At 40.1% G+C, this 22,973-nt stretch overlaps 1 protein-coding gene across 1 annotated transcript in view; it reads left to right on the top strand.

The window, feature by feature from the left end:
* The window catches only part of LOC118744274 (pneumococcal serine-rich repeat protein), a 179,178-nt gene extending 157,376 nt beyond the window's left edge, over window positions 1-21,802 (top strand). The window contains exons 4-5 of the mRNA XM_036477175.1: window positions 9,823-9,941; window positions 18,401-21,802. Coding sequence (XP_036333068.1) covers window positions 9,823-9,941; window positions 18,401-21,694 — 3,413 coding nt within the window. The 3' untranslated portion in view covers window positions 21,695-21,802. The remainder of the gene's footprint in view (window positions 1-9,822; window positions 9,942-18,400) is intronic.
* Window positions 21,803-22,973: the final 1,171 nt, after the last annotated feature.

Genomic DNA, 22,973 nt, shown 5'->3' on the forward strand with positions numbered 1-22,973 from the left:
CCTAAATATTTTTTGATTTCAAAATAAAAAAATAGGGGTATATTTCTCTCGATATAAAACAATCCAAGGGGGTGCCGGCATTAAAATTCCAACTTAATTTTTTTGGACCACTCTAATGTACATATGTATGTATGTATATGCGCCTCATATTTTTAAAAAACTCTTACGTATAGAGAGCAGGTCATAAAGTTTAGGAAAATAAAATGTCCTAACAAATGTAATACACCTAGCTATAGCTGATAAGCTATTATTAATTATTGCATTATTAATGCCATATTTGCATAAATTGCACTTAAAACACAGTCTGGCACCTGAGACACTCATAAAGATCTACAAATCGCGGAAACTTTCAATTGCGATCGTCTACTTCTTATACTCAAATGGAAAACCAGTAGCGCCCCAAGCAGCCGCAATGTGATTGCTGTCAGGTCGTAAAAAACCTCTTAAGTATGTGTCAAAATTTAAATTGAAAGAGATGTGAACATGGGTTTAAGTTAATGTACATAGTTGCATATCTATGTATGTATGTATGTATGGCGCAGAAGTAATGGACTGTAAAATGAATTAAGGAAACTTGAAAACCTGAGATAAATAAGAATAATATCAGTAGAGTTATGGAGAATTAAAAATTAAATTTAAAAAAATATAAACCTCTGCGGAAATTATGTAAGTAGATGCATAGAAACTAATAGAGTAACTATAAAACATTACCAAAAAATTTCCATAAATGCAAAAAAAAAATGTATAAACTACAGTGAAATCCACTTAACCACCTACATTTTTCATATTCTTGTTCACTTTTTCTTCCCTCACCTAAGTAAATTGTGTAAGTGTTTGAAGCGGCAAAGCTCTTTTAAGTTTTCTATATATCTTGTATAGAGTAAAATCACTCTCCGCCCATCGCTGGCTTAGGGCCGTTTTCACCATCTCTGGTTAATACTAACCCCCAGTTAAACATTGTTACCGACGTTACCGACCCAATGTTAAATGAATGGAGTGAGTACCGTCGGTAACGATGTTTAACTGCGGATTAGTGTTAACCAGAGATGGTGAAAATGGCCCTTAAAGAAATAAGTATCATGGTTTTACAGCACACCATAAGTACATATGTACGTGCAAGATATGATAACGACTTCACCAAAGATACAAAAATAATTAATCGAGTTTATATAATAGTGGGTACTTACCCACCCCTTTGAGTGCCCGAAGGAGGCTTAATTTTTGGCAGAGGCACTTAAGCGGTCTTTACTGTAGTTGGGAATTTCAAGCCAAAGATAGAGAGCTTTTAAAAGCTTTTTAAGTTTTTTGTGTATTGTATATAGACCAGTGACGTTCAGAAATAGCTTTTACTCTTTATGGGTCGATATAAAATCTATAAAAAGCTCTTAAACCGGTATCGAGAGGACACAACCCGCGTGTGTTTTAAGATATTTTTGTTGTGATCCCTTATGTGTCCGAGCATACCATTTTTTACCAGAATTTACCAGATTTTACTGGAAATCAATCCCGTACTCGGTTCTCTGGCAACTGAGAGGACAAATGAGAGGCCTCTCTTACAAATTTTGGTCCGAAGATTTTTTGCTGGTAAATTCTGGTAAATGTGTCAAACGATCAGTGGCGGTGTGTTTGACAACCAAATTGTAAACAAAAGAAAAGTGCACTTTGCTAATGCATGTTGAAATGTATTTAATTACTTGCTTAAGTGGATTCTAATGAATTTGAAAGTATTTTTAGTTTGGTCTGAGCGAATTTTTATTTTTTGACAGTTTTACTACACATAGTCCGAGGAATACGCGATCAAACCTTTTATAGATTTTATGTGGACGTACACTGATTAATAGCACTTGCTGATCATCAATGCTCGCTACATAGAGTACAAAATAGTTGAAAGAGCTCTTCAGGCGAGTATGGCGGTGCCCACCAACGTTCTAAAGCACTGTTAGGCTCTCTATACCGGTCACTTGCAAAACAAGTTCCACCATATATTTTTTTTAAGTTGTCTATAGATTTTATATGGACGCTAACAGAATAAAAGCTCTCTGTCGGGTTGTCATCGGTATAGAAGTGCACATGGTAAAACCTCTCTCTGTCTATTTATGTTTTAAAGATATTTTGCTTTTATGCTGGTCAATAACGGAGTAAGACCAGGAAGCACTAGACATCTATTCTGCTTTCGATTAACTAAAATTTTAATTGGGCATAGGATGTCATTCAAGGCGGTGTCCTTGTGGAAAATGCTAAAATCCTTTAGGACAACCAATGCTATATTTCGCCCTCGCAGCGCTGAACAAAATGACCAAGTACCTTCCATCCCTTTCAAAGCTATATTTGCAGCATATTAAAGAGAATATTAGGGGACTTTGACTCAGACTTTCCAACGGGTCCTGAGTGGAAGATATGTAACCCCCTTTGGGTAGGATAGAACTACCTTTTCAGTTCAGTTCAGTTTTCGGAAGATTGCGACTTGACTGTTTTGAAAACTCGCGAGTTGTGATAGTCTTTCGAATTTACACTCTGCGATACGCCAGGGATAGAGTTAACCTACTCTAACTTAGCGTTCGAGTTGTTGATGCCTACTCCCCAATTTTTCTGATTAAAATGTTGCACATAGAAGTCAATTGCACTAAAAAAATTTGTTTCAAGCAAACTTTTAGCATCTTATGATCTCTGGCATACCCAATCTGCCCAAAGTTTTGTATTTGGTTCCGGCGCACAAAGTTCGCTGACATACATTTGAAAGAAAGAAGAAAATATGTTACAAATTTACTTTCTGTTTTTTTCGTGTTCATTTTCCCAAAGCTTTAGTTTGGAGTTCAGCGATCAGACAAAAATCGTTGACAATAATTCAAAATTCAACGCGCCACCTAAAAAAACGTACATGCCTTGCGTGTATGTACTTGCCGCAAGGCATTTCCTTAAAAAAAAAAAAAACACAAGCATTTTTAAAAACCGCCACTCAGCACTGCAGCGAAGTGACAGCATTGCCAACACTAATAATTTAATGTTGCACCATCCAATCGCTTGTAAATAGCTACATTTGCACTTAATTAATAAAACATTTGCCACTTTTTGCAATACGCCACAGAGGGGCGCAGGCAAATGAAGTAACTAATAAATGTGCAGGTGGACCTTCATATGTATGTATGCTACATATTCTTCTATGTTAGTGTGTTGTGGATAAGTACTCCTGTACGTGGCATGAATAAAATTGTCCAACTGCAACACATTAATGGCACTTGTTGCAACACGCCAACTAAGCTCAAATGCCTTGAAGCTTTTAGCCCGAAGCCACCAATTTAAAATAAAGTGTTGTAGTTATTCGTATGCGTGGTGTAAAGTGCGTGATTTTATTTTCTTGTTAATTTACATACTTTTTATTAGCACAATTTTGTTCATTTCAAATTCTGTTTATTATCAAATTTTCTAGTTTGTATTTTTTTTTTTTTCATTTTCCTTGCCTGTACTACTGCACTTATTTTAATGCAAAATTCATTTGTTGCGAAGTCGCGTGCGTAAGTTGCAGGTTTTTTGTTTTAATTTTCAGTTTTTTTTCTCGTATTTTCATAGCCAGCATCTGTATTGTGTCAACAACGCAGGTTTACATGCAACTTTTACGATTATGCAGCGGCAAGTTGATATGCATTTGTTTTTATGTTCACAATTAGTTTGCATGCTTACCGAAAGTATCTCAAAGATACGCACAAATGTCAGCACGTTGATTTACTTGGATAGGCCTAGATACATATGTATGTATGTATGTGCGGATGTATGTTAAAGAGCTACAGGCGCATGGCACCATGAATCAAGTCATTTGTGACGTGTTTTCTGCGCTGCAGGCGCAAAACTAAATTGTAACTACTACACGTTACGAATGCCTCAATTTGGTTGTTGTTGTTTTTTGTAACTTCATAAATTATTTGTATGTACATGACAAACTATTGATTGGAAGCTGTTAAAGAACAAGTTTTTTTTCTAGAAAATTTTAAAACCCAAAGCGTGCGGAATCGAGTTATTTATGGGTGTCAACTTGAATTTGCAAAAATTTTGCAATTTTGCGGACGGAAATTCGTGTTAGACAAGTTGACAGAAAATTTAAATAAACTATTTATTGAATAGAAAAAATTTTGTGTGTCTTTTTGCAGACGGAGACATACATATATGTACAAATGTATGTAATCTGGAAAATTTACCAAATCGAATGGTTTCCGAAGTGAACCCTAAAAAACGAGTCTTTCTCCCATTAACCTTTTTCGCCAAACATTCTCCAAAAAAAAACCTAAATGATGCGGAAATAAATTATTAGGAGATTATCTAAACCAACGAAAAACAAGTAATTTTTAAGCAAAAAATAAATCCGACTTGAACTCTCATATAAAAATTTAAGATTATCGTTAATATCTTCATGATCCCATGATCGGATTTTAACTAAATTAATATGGGAGCACCAATAAGGTAACACCTTATCGGTTAACGTGCTCCCAAGTTATGCGGCAACATACAAAAAAAAAAAATATTCCGACGAATTGACAACCTCCTCCATTTTGTGAAGTCGGTTAAAAAAAAAGCACCAAAAATGTTATTATAAACAAAAAAAAAATATTGGTTATGAGCATAAATTCTTAAGTGATACTACTTAACAAATTTTAATTGGATTTGGCTGCCACTGCTGCTGATCGATTGGCTGATATGGAATGACGTACATACTTGGATGTACAAAGCGCAAACTATTGTCTATTATATTCATTGTTTACAAACTATAATACAAATAATTATGAAATTAAAAAACCAAAAAAAAAATTGGCCCGAAAAGCGGTAAAGCAAAGCACAGTGTAGCAAGAGCAAAACAAGAATGGTTGAAAATTTTTGAAGCTTTTATTTTTCAACTATTATTTTATAATTATAGCTTTAACAGTACAACTGCGCTTAAAGTTTTTTCCCCATCACATCAGCGTTCCTGTAAAGTATTCCTTGCTACATATGCTACAGTATTTACCACACTACGTAATACTATTATACATAGCCAGTAAACAGCGCACACGACCGACCAGCTAACCGCGTGCTGCCAGCCATGTGAAACATCAATGTACTTCTTTACCGGCTTATATGCCCATTCACTTAAAGGTGGCACACCAAGACAAAAGAAACCACGGGCCTTGCTTGGCCGGTTTATTCTGGTACGTAAAACCGGCTCAGCCACACGAGGTAGTTTCCTCATCCTGATATAATGCGCTGCTGATTGTTCGATGTTGGCGACCGGCAATGGCTTTGGCCTAAAATGACGACATACCCTGTAACCATCTTTACCTCCTGGACGAATGAGGTTATGCTTCGGTAGATTTGTGCCGATTGCGTATCAAAATTCCAGATGTTACTTTTGACAGCCTGCTCTCTTTCTCGCACACACATCCGCACTTGACAATGAATTATAGAGCCACACCCAAGAATGATAGAATACAAGATTGCGCCGATCAGAGAGGATTTTTGAGAATAACTTTTGTGTGACGTCACACTGGTGCAATTGCGAGAGAGAAATGCCAAAACGTGAGCAAGAATGGAAGAAGAAGAAAAAATGTTGCAAGGAAAACGTAAACAAGTTGCACAAGTGTGACGTCATGCAAACAACGATTCTGTCAAATTCGTTAAGAGAGGAATAGCGGTCCGAGATCGGCGCAACCTTTGTATTCTCTCAATCGTGAGCCACACCAAAGTCCTCTAATTTCTCGCCGGAAGCAGTTAGGGCAAAAGCCAAGAGACGTTGTTGGCTACATACATGACAATGTGAGGACCAGTTCTGAAATACGTATTCTGCGCCAGTTAAATCAACGAGGATTAGCAGTACGCAGTGGACGAAGCTACATATTCTGCTACGGGATGTCTTCTGAAGTCGCCAACAACAAGACGAGAACCAGGACTACTGAGGATAACTACTGCACCCGGTGATGTACAGACAGCCAATTAAAAACCTCGCCTGACGCCCTCGTGCAATACACCGGCGCAAATGGGATATGATAGTAGGTAAAACTCCCACCTGTCCAGACTCGACTCTGACATACCAACGTACTTATGTCCCGAATAGGAAAGTTCTCGAATGACACTAACGACCTCGTAAAACCACCCCTTAAACGCAATCAATAAACACCGCTATCCCTTGGATCAGACTCCGTCAAAATAGCATGGCTGCCATCCGTTCTTCTGGCACCATTGTCAGAAGCCACGGAGCGATCTTCCCATACATCTACTGATCGCCTACCGATATGTACACCAGTTACCGTCACCGACGAGTGTCACCTAATATGGACTGGAGTTACCGTTGCTCACAATAGCCGCCACTGCCTTTTTGGCGGCCGCTGTCAGCTCTCTCTCTCTCTCTCATTCGGTACGTGTGCGTGTTCAACGCGAACACTTTGAAGTTCAGATCTCCGCTCGACGATTGGCAGAGTATTTTTTCTATCGCCCTTTACCTAGATAAAGCATTTTTATCTGTTAATCTCTCTATCGATAAACTTATCAATATTGTTATCGATATTACTATCGGTACTTTGAACAATAATCAATACAATTACGTTGTAATCAATACAATTAACGTTCTTATCTATATATTTATCGATACCGTTATCGAAACTTTTACTCATATTCACACATTTACATTGAAAAGCACAATTGAAAAAGGCCTTACATGGCTTACGGTGCTAATTTAGGAATATAACGGTTTTTCGCCACTTTTGTTCCACCGTTTGCCTAGTGTAGGTGACGAAGGTGGTGAAGGTGCTCCATAACAAGCTACATTGTTTGTTTATTGTGTTTTTTTTTGTCTTCTTCTTATTCAACGACTCAAGTGGGGTATTGAACTTCGCGCGACGTTTTGGCTCAGTTGCAAACGCCAGCGACTGGTGGCGCACACACAATAAGATAAATAAATGAGTAAAAAATAAACAAAAGTAAAAACAATGTTATTAATAAATATAGCAATACTATAGCTATAGGAAGCAGAAAGTCATCAGCAAGCAAACGCAAGACCACGAGAACCTTACCAGCGGCCGCCAACAAGTGATGAGCCAGCGGCGACCAACAACCACACTCCAATAAGTGAAGCACTTGAAAAAGCACTTGAGATAGATTGATAGGTGACTACCAGGTTCAATACACAGACCAGCCAACCATCCACCCATCCACCGGAGCAAGCAAGCAAGCCAAATTTGAAGCAGCGGCGCAAAGCCAAGCAGCCTGCAGCTAAAGCAAGCACGAGAAACACACGAGTGTTGAGCGCACGATGTGGTTACTCTTTTGTTATTGTTTCAATATGTAACTTATTTTATTTTATTTGGTTTGAAAAATTTTGCATTTTACGCAAAGACTCTTCTTCTTTCGTGAGTTGTTTTTTTTTGTTTGATATTTTTTTAGTTGTTGCGCAAATTATTATTACAGGCGTACTTGTGGCATAACAAGAGCAACTTTCAAGTTGTGTTGCAAGTTCACTGAGCTTCCAGGCGTGCGACGAGTGCTTGCGGCCCTCAACTGTCAGAAGCTTGGCTGCCGTACGGCGTGAACAACGAAGTGCTTGCCGCAGCAAAAGGCGCTATCACAAGCACCTAGCCAGAGCGCTAGTCCGACCGACAGACAGCCTTTGGCTGCCTGATGGCTAGAGCGCCCTACAGCTTGCTGCTGCTGCTGCTGCTGCTGTGGCTTCGGCGACCAGTGGTGGTAATTAAATTTATGCGCATTGCACTAACTACAGTAGGCTTTTTATTTCATATTTTCCAACAATCAGTGAGCTCATATTTCAAAAGAAATTTATTCTGCATATGTGCACATGTAGGCGACTGCCAGTTTGTGTGGATATACATATGTATGTACGTATGTAACTAAATACGTATTGGAAAATAGCAATACCCCGTTCGGTTGACGTTATTTATGAATGTTGCAACGGCAAAGTCGAAGGCGCTGGCATTATTATTGTTGCACGTTTGCACAATTTTCAAGGAGGGCATATTCCACTTGAGCGCTGGGCTGCTTGACTTGCTGACTAGCTGGCTGGCAAGCTGCCTTTGGGATTGATTGACTTACTGACTGCTTTAGATCGCCGACAATAGGTACTCCACATCGCAACTGCGGCTTCTTGCCATCGTGGTCGACAGTCACAATCTATGCATGTTACAGCCTCGTCGGCAGTTCGTCAGCGTCAGTTGGCAGCGATGCGTCACTTTTTAGGTGGTAGCTCTTTAAAAGTGAAGTGGTTTTATGCGCCAAACTCCCGCTGTTGTTTAGTGTTACTTTTACACCCTTCGCATTGCAGCCATACATGGCTTGTACTAGTGTCATTTGGTCTCCGCTTTGTCTTCTGCAGGTATCCAGTCCAAGTCTGAGTTCGAGTTCTAGTTGAAGCTTACAAGTTGTTGCCTTTTATCGTTTGCTGCGGATTTTTTTATTCGTGCGGGTGTTGGCGCACTCTCACTCATTCCCATCTGCAGGTTATAGTATCTCATACATAACTTGAGAACATATTTGCCCATTTAAGTGGCATGTCAGGCAGCACATAAATCCACTGCATATGAGGATATGACGCCATTCTACAAATTGTCAATGAGGTGCAAGAATCGCCAAGGGAGGAGACTTGAGAAGTGTAGCGAATTCTTAATGAAAAATTTTGGAAAATGAACATGAAATGGCACAAGATTTCGCTGGAATATCTAGACAGAGATTTATTCCGCATTGATTACTTTCGGCGCTGAGATTCCATCCGTAAGGATTGACCAGGCTAGCGTAGCCGCTGTACTTATTTTAATTCGCTAAGTCTATAACGCTGTAAAGGTCGAACAGCTCATCGTTCCATTGTCTACGATATTCGCCATCGCCAAAGCGCCAGGGACAGAAAATTGTTCGCAAAATCTTTCTTTCGACAACTAAAAGAGTCCCCTCATGAGTTTTTTTTTCATTGTCCATGCTTCTGCGCCATACACCAGCACGGGCATTATGAAGTAAATAATAGAGATTGATTTTTGTACGACGAGAGAGGACTTTACTTCCCAATTGCCCACTCAATCCATAGTAGCACTGGTAAGAGTGGTTCATTCTCGGTTGGATTTCAAGGTAAACAAAACTTTGATAGTGATATTTTCAGACGTTGGGTCCTCAAAGAGGTCTAATTTTTTAGGCATGATTATAATTTATTGGTTTAAGCGAAATTTGCCTATAAAGAACAAATTCAAAACTTTCTCGCTTCCCGAAGAGTACTGCTCAAATACATAAAATGAAAGTTACGTAGATCAAATCAAAGATCGAGGAAATAGAAAGGTATTGTAAATATTGACAAACTACCAGGCACTCAGTTACTTCGTCGCCGCAACTGAAATAAGTGGGCATACAAATAAATCGAAAGCGACTGCAAACGTGCGATCAAGATGGTGGGAAGCTTAGCGACGTTACGCATGCGCAACAAACAACCGGCGAATGGCGCATAAATAAATAAAAAAGGCATTTATATAATTGTTCGTATGGCTTTGTGTTTTTGTTTGTCTTTGTTTTGGAGAGAAATGCAGGGAGTTCTCAATTTATTTCAACCAAAAAATAGTTTGCAGTGGTCTTGGGCAGATTTGTGGCAATTTGGGTATGCTGTGGGGACTACATACATATGTATATTAAATGCTTTAGGCATATAAAAGTTGCCAGCATGTCTTAACTAGTAGCGTATTTATTAAATTTCCGCTGGACTATTCCATCTCAGTGTAATATTATTATTTTACTTATACATAAATTTGCCATTATTATTATATTCCACATGTTCTAAGTAAGTAAAAAAAAACTGGGTTTTTATTTTATTTTCAGAAAATATAACGATAGTCGGCCTTCCGGACTATGTGAACAACAATCTCAAAATAGCACTGTACGCAAAAGAAACACAACGGTACCTGTGTTTCAACGATCAGTGGAAACTAGTTGGAATGGTAAGCTCAATGAGAATTCGTTAATATTTAAGATAAAATGCCTACATATGAAAATTTTGCCCAAATTCGACGGTATAAGCCGGTTGTGTTCAAAAAAACGCCCTTAACGTCCACAGTTTTTAGATTTAGATTTTTTATTTAAAACCTCCGAGCGTATTCTGCCATGAAAAACTGATTCTCATAAAAATACAGTCGCCGTTTGGAGTCGGCGTAAAACTGTAGATCCCTCCCCTTTATGTGACAATATCAGTAGCTTTGTGTGACAACATCAGAAGCTGGGCCAACCACTAGCATGTGCTGTAAGCGCCAATCTATCATTATTTTCTATAATTATTAAGAATCATAAAGCATTTGATTCATCGTTGAGAGGTATCCAAAGGAGGGTAACCGCACAAATCTGTAATTCCTCGATCTGCCGACTATATTTGGGCACATAGCAATTGATTCAATTGGGAGTCTGCGTTGAGCAGCTAGTATTGCAAGCATAATTTCGCCTTACAGACAACTCACAACAACTCAACAGAAATAACTCACACTCTGCACAACCTACCACAATTACTCGATCAAAATGATTAATATGAACTTCGAAACAGTTCCGAACTACTGGATGTTGCTTGGTATGATAGCCGAACAAATCACCTGATGAACACCTTAGGCAAAGGGTTAAATAAAGGCAGAAATCGACTGTGCATATTCTTACTTTTCTTATCCTCAAGGCTTGCCATAATTTTACCCGGGCGGTATCGAATCAGGGATTGATCCGTATGTCTGCTAAAGCTACCATCTAGTTGAAAAAGTTTTCAGCGAAATGAATTTTGCAAACCGTTATAAAAGAGGTTACTCATAACATACACTATACGTACATAATATAACATATTTACAGAGTGACTCAATAAGACCGTAGATATTCTTATATAAATAAAACAACAGAATTTGTCGAAACGATGATAACTTTTTAGTTTTTAAAAATCGGCATCAACTCCCTCTTATTCAAAAATCACGCAATTCGCGAAATATATATAGTTTTTGCAGAAACACCATTTTCATAAAACGTTTGGATCACTTTTAAGCTTTAACTTGTTCAACTGAATATCGCTCCATGTCTAAGTTTGCCAAAGCCTGTAGTAAAGTCATTAAAATATCACAAATAATTGCTGTCAAAGAACTGCATCACTCTTGAATCACCCTAAATCAATGAGCGTGTGTAAACTCGCTCCGTACATTTTATGCTAAAAATGAGTCCACAAATAAGTAGTTACTTATTTAAATAAAAAATAAATAAATCAGAAATTTGTTTTGCCTACAGTTTATTGCAAATTAAAAGCCAATTCGATTTTCTTTATTAACTATAAGCGCCTTAGGTAAAGCCATAAGTCAACTTGCAACATTGTAGCGGTGAGTTTTCGTCGAATGAGCGCTGGCTGGTGTGTTTGTCCCCACTAGCATACACTTTAAACATTAATTAGAATTTGTGGCAACAAAGCCGATATAGAAAAACGTACCGCCCACACGCATGGGCAAATGCTCGCACAATTTTTTTTCTATATGCTTGTACATACCTATATGTATATAATTTTTTAACTAATTGCATTGACATGATAATTTTTATGTGACAATTTTCGTCGTCGTCGTGTGGCAATACTGAAATGACTAACGCTAGTTGACAATAGCTAAGTGACAATTGGTAGCTGAGTGACAGCAGAATTACTTATTAGATACTGATACATAGCTGGTCTGCGTATGAGTGCGCGAGGTATTCGCTGGTGCATGGCTGCTCATGAGTACCTATCAAGTTTGTGTGACAATGTTGCAGCAGACAGGCTCGAGCCAATGCGCCACAGACGTTAGAGCTTAACTTAAAAAAATGGTTTTTGTGAATGAGTGTAACTTCGAATGAATTGATCCGGATTGGATTTGGTACTTTAAGCGCGCTTGCGCAAAACAGTAGTGACACTTATTGTTGTTGACTTTCGAGTTGTGCTCATTCCATCAATGATGTTGACAACTTGTAGTCTCGACCCCATAGACAGGACATATAAAGACATGTGTATTCTATTCACACAACTATTTACTATACTAGAGTTCACTATTTGGGCAATAGTGTGCTTTTTGCCCTTCGTGCTCGCGCGCACACACACACACACCTTGCCCAGGTGAGAAATGTTTTTTTTCTTGAATTCTGCTCGCGCGCGATCAATTAGTGCTCATGTAAAGTGTCAAATATTGTCAATACAACAATGCAAATAACTGGAGTATAAAAGCAGAAAAGCTTTGCAGCACAAGATGTGTACACACAAATACAAATGTATTTACATATGTAGGCGTGTATGAGTGAGTGTCTGTATTTATTTGTTTGTTTGTTTATGTATCTAACAATGAGTGCAGGGGCGCGCGCGAGCGTGTGGCACCAACAGGCGAGTCGCACCCACAGCACTTTGAAATTCATTCATCAGAATGGGATAAGTCAAATATGTAAACAAATATGTACGCGCACGTACGTGCCTGCGTACAAAAGCGGCGTAGGTTTTGTTTTTTTTTTCTTAATATTTTTTCATACTTTATATATTTGTAAAGTGTATTGTAGTGCAATGAGTTTATTGCATTTATTTGCATACCTTAATTTTATTATGATTACTCGCGTATAGTCATTAGATAAGTGGTGCCATTCATTGTAGTCGGCTTTTGTGCGCTTCATTTGCTTTTTTCCCCAACACATTTTGTGATGTCACTTTTATGACTTTAATCTGTTTGAAAGCAAATGCTGGCTTTGTGCAAAAGCCGCCGGAAATTTAATTGTTTATTAAATTTAAGTTTTTTTTTACCGCTTTGGTGTTGTCAGAAAATCCGCTTTGTGAGCAAAGTACTCATACGCCATGGTTGACCCAAATATTTTTCTGCGAAACTGGTCTTTTATAGCTTCAATGCGAGTATGTATTTAAAACTAAATATTTTTGAGGGTTTCTTTGGGTATAAAAGTCAATATTTGAAATAAAAAAGTCTTGGAAGTAATTCAGTTTAAGACACTTTTATTTGGTTGAAGAGGCAAATCCGCACTTTTAGTGCGAAAGTTGTAATTTTAATTTTTGTTTAGGTTAGCTGCAAGTGTACATTTTGCCTGTTTTAACGCAATGCAAAAGTTCTAACTTGGTACCACCGGGGGGTCCACTCGGTATTGCGATTCGAAAAGCAAATCATTCAGGTAGGTATGTAGGTAGGAAGTAGGGGCTACCGCCACAACGTTAGATATATTCTCTCTTCTAAAAGAGTATACTTTTCGTGATCGCTTCCGATCCGATTTAGGCCACGTATGCAGTGCTAACTTTGAGTAAAACGGGAAAGAGATCAGCAATACCATTGCAGACTGGCTATCACAAAAAATGAAGACGTCTCTTTCCATCATTTGTTTTCCAAGATCCTCAGCAGCTTCCATGGTAACAGTAGCTTCAGCTTGGAATACGCCGCAGTAGTCTGCTAACCTAAGATAGATTTTCAGAGGAGGGTTTCGTGAGAAACCGCCTCCTCTCACCTTATCGTCGGATTTCGTGCCATCTGTATAGATGTCAGTACTATCAGGTGGAATGTTAACATGTTCTTTCCACTCCTCCCTGGTTGGGTTTCTTGTGCTCAAGTTACTTTCCGGAGTCGCTACGGTCTGTACTGTTCGGAATGAAGCAACATTTATCTAATATACAAGAGTGTCGATGGGCTTCAGGATGCCAATGGAATGCCTCTCTTCAGCGAAGAACAACGAGCGCTGCTATCTGCTGTCCTGCCGTTTAGCTCCGGTGGAGTAACTGAAGATATTTTCTACCTTCTAGTAAAGAGGAAGACCTCCACATTCGCCACCCCTTCACTACTCCACGGCAGAATAGCTGACCGATAAACTCCACCAGTGAGTTAACCACGCCTAGAGCCATCGTGACGTCAATAATAGCCTTTGAAAGTACATACGTTGTTCAACGCACCTTCAATATCCAAAAAAGCTACGAAACAGGTGTGTTTAACACTGACATACTTCCCGATATCATCGACCAAGCTATGATATGCGATCTCCGCAGCTTTGCCTTTAGACGACTGTCGATGTTGTTAGAAAGGAAGCTGCTAACAATCCTTTCAAGTGTATTAAGAGCAAAGAAGGAAAGAGTGATGGACCTAAGATCCTTGGAATTAATATGTGAAGCTTTTCTGGCTTTTGGGATAAAGAAAACCTTAACATTTCTCCATGCCGCCGGTATACGATTACGCTTGAAACAGGCCTTGAAAAAACTTCACAGCCATTTCGCAGACAACTCCAGTGTCTTAATTAGTTGTGCAGGTATCTATTATCCCGTCCGGTCCTGTAGTTCTATATGGTTTATAGCTTGGGGCTTCCCATTTAACCCTTTCTTCCGAGACGGGTATGTTCACGGTGTAGGAAGGAATAAAAGGGGTATTTCCCTCCTGCTATGTCCCAGTAAAGTGGGCATTTACCATCAAGGGTTTTTTTTACCTCTTGGAGATCTAGGCTTCGGAGATCTGAAGAGAATCTTCCGTAGCCTCGCAGTTTCGAAACCACCTTCGATGCAACCACAGAAAATTTCCGTGACGGAGTATGATTAAAAAATCATGCGCGCGATTTTTTGAAACAACATCCAAGATTTTAATAAGTAAAGAATTTATCAAGATGTTCAACAAATGTTCAATGTCAAAAACTAACTCATTTATCTGAATATTTATTAAAACGCTATTTGTTTTTCTCTGTATTAAATCTAGGTCACTGCTAAGGAGCTAGGTGTCTCTAACAACAATGACACTTGACGCAAGTTATGTATTTTTTCATATCTACATACATATGTACATACATACAGCCAATTCGCGATAAACTTTAGATCCACTTTAGCCTTGTAAGCACTGTTGACTATGACATATATTTTCAGATTGTTAATGAAAAATCGCAACAAGTAACAAATTGCTGGCTATTTTTTGCAGCTGCACAAATAGAATTCTTCTATAACAAATACATGCATGTAATCAAGTGCTCTATTGTGAATGGCTACTTAAGCTAGAAGCTCAGAGAGTACTTGTGCATATTTATTTGCAGCGGAGGTAGGTACTTTAAAATGCGTCGAAGCACACCTACGAAAAGCCACCTCATATCTACATAAATGACAAACATGCTTGTCAGCAATGGAGGGGATTTATGCAACGCTATATACATATATGTAAATGCATAAATGTTTGCTAGTATTTACCCAAATGCATAACAAAACACTTAGTCATAAAATATTTGTAAAAACAAACAACCACTGTCAATTTCATTACGATTCAATCACTCGCCACTTCAAGCAATCAAAATATAATAGATAATCAAAACAAATTTTGTCATTAGGAATTGTTCAATTGCATATTCATGCAAACATTTATACTCGTATAAGTAACCACAGTTAATAAATATCGAATAGTTGGATTAGGTGCATTTTGATACATTTTGTTAGTGGTAATTGTACTTTGTTCTCTGTAAAAAGGATGGTAAACAAAACTTTGAAACGAGTTCCATTTCATTTAAATGTCCTTTAGCACTTTGAAACGGTATTGATGAAAATATGACAGACTTTATAAATTTTTCTAACTCACTTGGCATCAGTGAACTCAACATAATGGTATCTCTTCAGCAAAGGAAATGATGGGTGACAAAGGGTTTTTGCAGATGAATACGGTCGATCGTAGATATGTAACATTTAGAATCATTCAGGTAGGAATGGAGTTACGTGTATAGCTGATCAGCAATCAATAAAAGCTCAAGCTACTTTGTCGACCTCCCACAAAGTTGTACCACGAAACTGTGAGGAATAGCGCTGTCATAAGACTAATCCTGGTTTGGTGGCCTGACCTAAACAAACAATATGTAGTTACTTAACAGCAGATGTGCTAAAATTCCTTCCGAAAAAAGCGCTAAAAACTATCCTGAACCTATCGATCTTTACCTGAACGCAGTGGCAGTTAGACTCAGACAGTCATTGCTGTAGGGACAGCAAACTATGGGTGCAGGCTGCTCATTTACGAAATGTAATTAAGAAATACGACAAGTTATATGACGCCAATCATAAATTCAAGAATTTCATGGCAGAGCGATTCCCAACTACAAGAGAATGGAGTGGCGGATAAAGTAGGATCCAAGATGGAACGCCATATCTTTGAAGTAAAGTAATAACGGATGAAAAAAGCAACAATATATTCTAACAGCAATGCGCCATTATTAACAATAACAAAACCGGTTAGAAATTTTAAGATGGTCAGGAGTTGCAAAAGGAAATAGACCGAGCGTCTCCGTGTGAAGGCAATTAAATCGGCAAGAGCAGGAGGACGAAGACCTCGGATCTGCTTAACAGATCAAGGACAGAAGTTTTCAGGGGAGAAGCAACCATGAGGCTTCATAGAACCTTCCTATACTAGAGCTTGCCGCAGCTGCTGGCTAAAATATATCGAAGCAAGTGTCCAAGAGTTCCAGTGTGTCTAATAGCTATAAAACAATAAGAAGACACACAGTAATAGAACTAGCGGATATATCAGGTGCTACTTTAAGCAAAGGAGTTTCATATTTTCTTCAGGCAATCAAAATGGTTTAAGCAAGCAATCTAGGATGAAAATAGATGAAAACTTATTTCCCTAAAATATCCTAACAATACTATACGCAGTTACCAGCAAGCACTGCAAGCAACGCATCAACGTAGTTATCCCAACTAGCTATGGGGATAAAAACAACGTCAAATAACTGCTATCATCGTGGTAAATACTAAGCAAGAAGTTACAAATTTTCAAGTTCGTCAAGAAAAGCCGAAAACGGGCTGCACGATTTGAGGTGAAAAAAGCCTCAATAGTTTTAGTAAAAATCATTTATATCTTCAGTCTAAGCAGAGAAATGTCGAACCATGACCCGATTACCAGGGAAATTCATAATTCCCCAAAAGATCTACAAGAGTCTGCTTCTATAAAGAAATATCCAGGCCCTTTGAGAAAACTCCGCATAGTTGAGATTTTTTAAGGACTACCACGAGCAATTCAATTTCGACAAAAAAATATACTTTTTTGGTAACAACTGCAATAAAAAAAAAACATTATAGTTCTACGGAAATAATCAAAAAACTTCCTTTGCAAAAGTCATCAGGATGGTAGGAACCGAGATCTGGTGCGTAAGTACTAAAACGGGCTAGTTGAAGTCAATGAACGTTGGAATAAAAAAATCTCCTCGAGAAAAGAACTACGATACATCATATTTTGAGATCTGACTGTAAATGCTGAAGATATGACGAAAAATGATTAGCCTCAGGGGGAATTTTTTCTGGTACAGTCTACGAGTTACTTTTTTGTTTTCTTATTTTCCCAGCTCTTTGGCTACTTCTTCCGGAATTGAAAACTACAAAAAACACTTTGTTGTTCTATTGACAATAAATTACTCGCCAATGTTTACATTAACTAAGAGCAGACAACGGTTTTTATTGTTTCCTTTTTTCTTATTCTTGTTTTTGTGCGTGGAAATAGCTAGAGAGAACATGAGCAGCAGGCATGCAACAGACGTCAAGGAAATACGTTGCGCATGTGCAGCACCATTGACACTCAGTTGGCTCATATTCGTACATTGTAATTGGTGGCAACGAGTTGCAGGCTTGCATTTTAAGTGTTGTGTAAACAAAACAAGTGAATCTACATGCGTAAATGGTGGAAAAGTGGAAATGATATCATTTTATTTCCAAATATTTAGAAGTTTGAGCACTTAATTTAACTTTTGCTCCTCGCAACCCAACCTAATTTTTTCGGAAAGAATAAATGCATAGATAGTATGTAGAAAGGATTCAGAGGGTCGATGCGATTTAAAAAAACTGAATTTTGGATTGTTTTGGATTATGACATTCTTCCAGCAAACGAGTTAATCGTTTTAAAAATCTCCAGTCGCTACAACAACTCCACAAAAATCTATTTTTAAATCCAGTTCAAATGCACTTGGAGTCATTGACTGTGAAGTTTGACGCTCTGAAGGGCATGCGCGTGCGTGCAATTGACGTAAATAGCAAACTCGCGTGCGCAAGAGTTTACAAAAAAGAAACACAAATATTTATAATAAAGTACTTGAAACACAGACAAGAGCGCAATTAAAAATCAATCAAAGTAGGTGCAAAGTGGCCAAAACAAAAAATAGATTCTCAAAACAATCGAGAGTTACTAAAAATACATTTCGGGCGAAATAAGAGTGATTCGAAAAAGTTAGAATCGAAGATCTTGTAGTTATTCAGTACCAACACTATGCAATTGATACATTCCTACAATTTAGGGCAGACGAGCCAAAATGAAAGCATTCCAGAGTAGGCGAAGGATTCTTTTCTCAACACAGCCGCAACGCACAGGGCAGCTAGGCTATTGTAGTACTTCTTAAGTTGAAATAATCAAAATTTTTCTTTAATTCATTTGTATCTTTTCCATTGCAGAAAGAACTGCGCGACACCTGCTACTTCAACGAAACCATCGTACACGGTTATTTCGTGTTTCGTTCCGTAGTCGATCTGCAGCGACGTGTCGGCTTCACGCACCGAGGTAAGGCGGTCGGGCCGAAGAAGAATGTCAACGATGCCTGCTATTTGTTCACAAAGATACAGGCCGATCAGTTTTTCCATCAGCACACCAACTATTTTGCACCGAGAGCGAAGAACACCAAAAACATCAGCGGCTTACAAACAACAGCAACAACGCATACGCATACGACATCGGGGGCCTCAGCAAGATTGTCGTCACAGCGGGCGGCGCTCTCGGCGGCGGCAACCGCAACAGCCACCGCAACTGCAACTGCAACTGCAACAGCGTCGCAACGCAGCAGCAATAAGATATCGCGTAATCGCAGTAACAACAAAAATAAGCGAGTGAATGAGATGCGCGGCAATAGCAGCAACAACAATAACGACCAAAATGAAGAGTACACTTATGGCCATAGTAGCAATTTAAGCAGCAATAGCAACAATAACCAGAGCAGTAGCCACCACAACAACAATAGTAGTAATTTAGTTAGTAATAGTCAGCAGCAGCAACATCAAGTAGTTGTAAGTCAGCAAAAGCATCACAACAACAGCAACAGCCGTACACGTGAGCATGTTCGCCAACAGCAGCAGCAGCAGCATCAAGTGCGGCATCACCACAACGATCCAAATTTGATTGCGCGCCGCCACCAACATGAGCACAAGCAGAAGCGTCGGCAGCATCAGCGACAGCAGCAGCTGCGCCTGCGTCTGCGCAGCGGCAAAATAACTAGTCCAGCAGCAGCAGCAGCAACAACAACAACAGCAGCGCAGGAGCATGCATCAGCAACAACGCAAGCTGCTTTCGGAGTGACTGCGACGGCAGCAGCAGTGGGCGGCGGTTGGAAGGAGCGCAAGCGCAATAAAAGCGTTGACGAGCAGGCAGTTGGGCAACAAACTGCAACGGCGATAAATTCTGCTGAGCAGGGCCCGACTGCAACTACAACAACTATGAAAACAACTACAATTGCGAATAAACGCAAGGGCCGACGAAGAAAAGTAAGGAAGCAGAAGAAACAGCAGCAGAAGCTAGAGCAGCAAATGTTGCCACTACGTGCGCGTCCGCAGCAAACGCGGCAGGACGACGCCTCGCCAACGCAAACCACATGGTGGTGGAATGAGTCGCCGACGCCACCGCTCTTCTCGTCGTCCACTTCGCAAGCGCTGGCAGATGGTGTAAGCAGCATTTCGTCGGCAACAACAAACGGCGATTACAGCGGCGAGTGGTTATCTTCGCCAACTACATTCGCCAGCACAGCAGCGGCAAGTCCACTGGATGCCTACACAGCCTCATCTCCATCGTTGTTGTCGTCATCGGTGTCGTCAATTGCGTATTCGGCGTCAACAACCGATGTTACTGACGGCTTTTCCTCGCTCACGCCTACAAGCGACTATAGCAACTTCACCGATTTTACCAGCGGGGCGTGGGCAGATGAGGCACTCAACTCTACACTGCTTGCTGAGATGGACGACAGCAACATGTCGCCGGAGCCAACCTCAGCAGCAGACAATCAACTAAACAGTATTAATTCCCAACCACAACACTATACAAAACTCAATGGGGCGGGGTCAGCATCGGAAGAGCAAGATGTGGCATCCACGTCGACAATGTTGACCGAAAGCAGCGATCACAGCTGGTCACCAGCAACCGTGGGCACAGAAGCGGCAGCAGTAAGCGATAGTGATGTTGCTGAAACAATCTTTCCAGCGCCCACAGCAGCTTTAGAGACCGTAAGCGATGCAGCTACAGCGACTTTACCAGACGACGTCAATGCCACAGTGGAAACGCAAACTGCTAATGACGCTGATTTGTATGCAACAATGAATTCTACCTCTAGTGAAACCGAATTGGAAAGTAGCAGCAGCAGCAGCGACGGCGCCTTCACTGAAGACCTGGCAGATGTTGCTGCCACAATGATAACAACTGTTGAACACCGAGACGTCCACATGGCGGTAAACGAGCAGGAAAATAACAAAATGGGCGTCAGCCAGAAGCGGAAGAGACCATCCAGCATTGCTGCCAGCATAGCTACACTTTTGTACAATCAATTTCTGGCGACCAGCAGCAGTAGAAGCAATAACAAATACGCTTGGAAACCGCGACGTGGAGACGAATACTCAGATGAAGCAGTTGCGCTCACTGCGCGACCAGCAACAGAAGCCACAGAAACCGAGCTCCTATTAGACGATCGCGCAGCGTGGTGGCAGCAACATATGAATCATAGTGGCAGCAATTTTTGGGATAAGGGCTTCGCTGAATTGTCGCCTAGCGCGAGCGCCGATTACGCCTGGCACAAGGTCAGCAAGCAAAGGAATGAGAGTAAGCGCAGACAGATAAACAGAAGCGGCGAAAGCGTAGTTGCTGAATCAGTGTCCCAGGAACCGCTGCAGACGCTAGTGGCCAGCGAATCCAGCCTTAGCTACAGCAAGAAATACTTGGGTGGTGAGGGAAAGTTGCACCGACAGGGCAGCAAGTTGTACATCAACAGCAACAAGTTGCAAACACCAGCAGCAGGCATAGCACAAGGGTACAGCAGCACAATGGCAACATCACGTGCCGCAGCTAAAACAACAATAAAGACGGCAGTAGGTGCAACGAATAGTACAACTCCATCGAAAACAATGACAACGACATCGCAGCAGCACATCTATCCGATGAAACAATTACTGGGAAACAAAACCATCTCGCCGCTCAACAATCCGTTGCAACTACAGCACTTTGACGGCAACAGCAATCACTTGGCACATCCACCAACAGCCAACACACTCATCCCATTAACTTTATCAGCCGCGCCAGCCAGCTCAACTGCGACGACCAGCGAAACGCCAACTTCGACAGCTGCCGTCGCAGCAGCGACCACCACGAAGAAGGCGATACGCATATCGACGCAAAAGCTGCTGGCCACACCTTTTCACCAACTGACCTATGTGCGGAACAACGCTGGCGACATTGACATCGACAATATTGACAACATCAGCGTCTATCCAGACCTAATGGAGGACTCTGGCGAGTTGGCAGAACAACATTCTACCGAGCGCATAGCGACCGACGCGACGCGCAACAGTCGGCTGACCATCGTAAGCGGTTATCTGCCCACCTCAGCGACGGCGACATTACCCGAATCGATACGGCTAGCAAAGGTCAAGATAAATAAGGAAAGGAAGCGCATGATGAGCTTGAGGCAAAGGCGTGGAGGAAGGCGACACGCGTAATCGAAGAAAAGCCGCTCTTAGTCGATAACTGTCATACCTAAACAAAAGCGTCAGCGTTGTCTGGCTGTCAAAAAATTCTCATGCCCATACAATTTGTATGAAGCATACCGAAACAACGCGGCGTCAATGCTGAGCGGTTGGAAAATCCGATTTTGACAGGGCGTTAGGTATTGAAGTTGGCTGCAGAAAATGGCAAAACTGTCATTTTCATGTTACACACAAACAAACCTATGCTTATTGTTGGTGTTATTTCTGCATTTGACGTAGCGTTGACGCTTTTGTTTAGGCATGGCACTTCGGCGCTAACGCTAGGCGTCAAAAACCGCTCCGCCCAACGCTTTTGTTTAGGTATGGCAGTTACTTTAGCGTGTAAGATTCAACACAAATCTGGAATCGTGATCTGATATTTCAATGGAAAGCTTTAAAAGGACTTTTTAACCGACCGGAAAAATTTACTAAGAATTTTTGAAGGTTTAAAAGATGCTTAGTACCTGTTCAATAGCCACAGAAGCTTTCAAATGACATGTTAAGTTGAAAGCAAGCTTTAACAAAATTTCGACTCCCTCTTAGGGTGTAGCTTTGCGTAAGTGCCGGTTTGGAGAAGTCCACAAGTAGTTTTCTGGCTGGAAATTTCTCAAACGAACTTAGCCGTGAAATGCTTGCATCTCAATTTTAAAGTATAGGTAATACTTTCCACGGAAATCTAATAGAATATCGATATGAACTTTTTGAACAACATGGGGTCTGAAGATGGAGCTTTCACAAATATCGTTTCGCAGTGAAAGCACTACATACTTAAGAAGGGTGGGTGCTAAATAGTTTTTTTCTTGCCTTTCTATAGCTTAAATGAGTGATTCCTCATCTTTTAAACAAATACTGAAGCGCAAAAGCACATTAACAGAGCTTGCGTTGGAATCTTAGTACAGAAATTTTTCCCAGTTTTAGAGTTTTGTGTGAGTTAAGATCAATTCAAATTAGTAAAGTTAAATTGCCTAAAATATCAATGATTGTGCAAACCTGAAATCTGCGAGTTTCAAAAGAAGCTTTCTCGGAAGCTTTCAGGAGTTTTTAGAGATTCGCCCTCTGATTCCTTTCATAAGAGTTTTAAAGCTCTTTATTAGTGAAAGCTCTTACAAACACTGTTGGAAACTGTTTTTCGTATGAAAGTTTGAAAATTGTATTTTGGTTGGAAAGCAGCTTTAGGAAAGTTCCTAAAGCTCGAAAAAGAATGACTAATTTAATACTGGAGAAGACAAATAGAAATGAATTTCATAGTTAC

Source organism: Rhagoletis pomonella, unplaced genomic scaffold, assembly GCF_013731165.1.
Source record: "Rhagoletis pomonella isolate Grant_MI unplaced genomic scaffold, Rhpom_1.0 Rhpom_scaffold_00008, whole genome shotgun sequence".
Lineage (NCBI taxonomy): Eukaryota > Metazoa > Arthropoda > Insecta > Diptera > Tephritidae > Rhagoletis > Rhagoletis pomonella.